Source organism: Camelina sativa, chromosome 11, assembly GCF_000633955.1.
Source record: "Camelina sativa cultivar DH55 chromosome 11, Cs, whole genome shotgun sequence".
Taxonomy (NCBI): domain Eukaryota; kingdom Viridiplantae; phylum Streptophyta; class Magnoliopsida; order Brassicales; family Brassicaceae; genus Camelina; species Camelina sativa.
This window is the reverse complement of record NC_025695.1, coordinates 12,518,678-12,521,522: the sequence shown is the minus strand read 5'-3', so window position 1 is coordinate 12,521,522 and position 2,845 is coordinate 12,518,678. Positions and strand designations below refer to the sequence as shown.

The 2,845-nt window shown below is 38.6% G+C and overlaps 1 protein-coding gene across 1 annotated transcript; it reads right to left on the bottom strand.

Moving 5' to 3' along the window:
- On the bottom strand, positions 1,343 to 2,520 carry LOC104723060 (chitotriosidase-1-like). The gene is made up of 2 exons (XM_019232281.1): positions 1,832 to 2,520; positions 1,343 to 1,731 (listed from the first exon to the last, which is right to left on the bottom strand). Exons 1-2 carry the CDS (start codon positions 2,508 to 2,510, stop codon positions 1,454 to 1,456), a joined length of 957 nt encoding a protein of 318 aa, XP_019087826.1. The 5' UTR covers positions 2,511 to 2,520; the 3' UTR covers positions 1,343 to 1,453.

Here is a 2,845-nt window from a genome sequence, read left to right as displayed (position 1 = left end):
ATGTCTTATTTAATTGTATTGAAGATATTTTAGTAATTTCTAGTTGGAAACGAAGGGCCTAAACCAACATCCTAGTTCTTTGATATTGTAAAGATATCTATATATAATAGCAAACGCATTTTCTATTTTTTAAAGTACTGCTGATGTCATCTTTTAATCTAATGGTTGAGGTAGATTCTGCAATGTGTCACAGGTCCTTCAACAATAGTTTTGTGGAATGGAGAGAGGACTAAATCTTTTAAACCATTAAGAGAACTTCGACATGAGGATCAATTGCCTGGTTACCTATTTTTTCTTTGTATGGAAAATCTGTGTCATCAGATTGATAAACCAGTTGGGGCAAGAGAGTGGAAACCCATTAGTCTATCCCGTGGAGGATCAAAACTCTCCCATATATGCTTTGCAGAGATAAGAGCATCTAAAGATGCAACATACCTAGACCAAGTGTGAAGATTCTTCTAAAGGGGTCTCAGCAAATCCAGATCTGGAAAAGATAGGCGGTTGCGGCAAATATAAAACAATTAGAGGGAAAAGTGGAAGGGTAGTCACCAAACACCACCGTCGTCCTATGTAGCTCAGATTGTGTTCCGAGATAAAGTTCATGAGGAGATTCAGAAATTTGAATCAGAATAGAAAATATTGAGAACAAACCAAAAAAAACGAGTAACAAGAGTGGAATCCTGACGCGGCGAGTTCACCTCCGTCGGCGTCGGAGAAATTAGCCAAATGAGGTCTTCGATAGTTCTGCTTGGGAGGATTTGATTTTTGAGCTTTTTGAATTGTTACCAAATCGAAGATTTAACACCCAAATTTATTGATAAAATAATTTCAATTGAAAAGTAGGATTAAATGTAATGATAAACAAAAGAAACAAAAAAAAAACATTTTCAAGTTCAATTGGTATTTTGAGTTTATCGGTTCTATGTTACCTCGAGGATAAGTTCAATTGTGTAATGATAAATTATTTGATTCTTTATATCTAAATGTAAAATACATGCATGCATACATTTTCAAGTTCAAACACATCAGTTTTGGTAAAATCGAATCATATATCGTACGTCTGTTCTTTATTTCGTTAGATGGTCTCTTATGGTTATGGAAATATACATGAAGTAAGCCACATAGTTTCTAATGCATTTTTCTTAGTAAAGCCAAATAGTTGGGTCACTCTTATTATTTATTTATTTCTTTGTTCACTTTACGTTGTGGAAACTCCTCCGATAATACCCCATGCTTTGGATGCTGAAATTTTTTAAAATACATATATAAGAGAGTCGGTACTGGTTAATTTATCCGAGAGAAATTAACTAGAAGGAGACGAACCTGCGGTGGATATAAGAGTGTTATCGTCAGCTCCAACGTTCCAGGCAAAGTAACCAAGCAGACCGTTCTGCTCAGCGTATTTCACTTTCGTCACCACGCTCTGAGTATCGTCGTACCCAATCCAAGTCTTTTAGGCGAAGCAATAATGTCCGACAACCTTGGAGTCATAAGCGTATGTTGCCTCCTCATCCCCTAAAAACTTAACTATCTGTGCATAGTTTATAGAACCGTCCTCAGATACGCCCTCATGTCTGGCTACTCCAGCGGCGGGCGCATGATAACCGGTATCATTTTCGTTTTCGAGAGTCCAACCCCACCCAACGTATGTTAATCCCAAGACTGCTTTGCTCTCCGAAAGTCCGTCCTTAATCCACTGTTTCAAACCAGAGTCGCCGGTTGGAGTTGGACCTATCAACGAAATTACCAAATTCTATTCGAGTTATGCCAAATAAAAATATAATAATTACATGAATGGTTGTGAAATATATACAGTGATTCTTAATTATACCTTTGTTGTTAGAAGAAACTTGCAGACCGGCGGGTGGGGCGGTAAATAGGGAGTACGACACCGGCTCGTAAAAATCATAGGCTGTGATATTAACCCAATCCAAGCTTTTTTCCATCACTTTAACCAGGTAGGTATACTTCTTGTAAACAGAGGAGTAGTAAACGGCAGCCGTCAACAGCAAAGTCGGTTTGCTGGTGAGTATGCTCTCGGCATCAACGGCTGATCGCAAATCTCTAACTAGGTGCCCAAAGTCTTTCATCTCATGCTCATTGGTTGGGTACTCCCAGGCTAAATCGAGACCATGGAATCCGTTTGCTCTAGCGATCGAAATCCAAGAATCAATGAACGATTTCCGAGACTCTTGTTTACTTGCCATGGACGCAAACGCAGAATTGTTTGCACTTCTTCCGCCGATCGACAAGAGGGTCTGCACGTATTTATTTCGGTTCTTGACGATTTCAGTGAAGGTGGAAAATATGGACCCATGCGCTTGGGGGACAAAAACTTCGTGGGTGGTAGCGTCGAGATCGGCGAAGGCGCAGAAAATGTGAGTGAAGAGATCTGAGGGAATGGTTTGGGCCGAGGTTCTGGGATCCTGTTCCGGGTCCTCTCCATCTGGGAACCAGTACGAAGCTTTTACCACGGAGGAGGGAGTTCCCAGAATCTCATTAGAAGTCATCGTGGTCTCAAAGTCTTTTAATAAAATGATTTTTCTGTGTTTTTTTGTTTGTTGTGCTTTGTAGTAGAGCTATACAAACTAAGAGGGTGCTTCTCTTCTCTCTTTATAGTGATTTTGAGAAGACATATTTGAAATAGTCAAAAGAATTCAGACAAATTCAATCATTAAATTAATTGACTTGGAAAACAAAAAGTCTTTGTTAAATGTTGTGACCGTAATTACGAAGCTCATTCATATCTTACTAGGTAACTTGATGTATTCTTATTTAATTATATTAACACTTCTTGTAAGTTGTAACGTATAAAACCTAATTTATGGTAATTACGTTCTTTTTA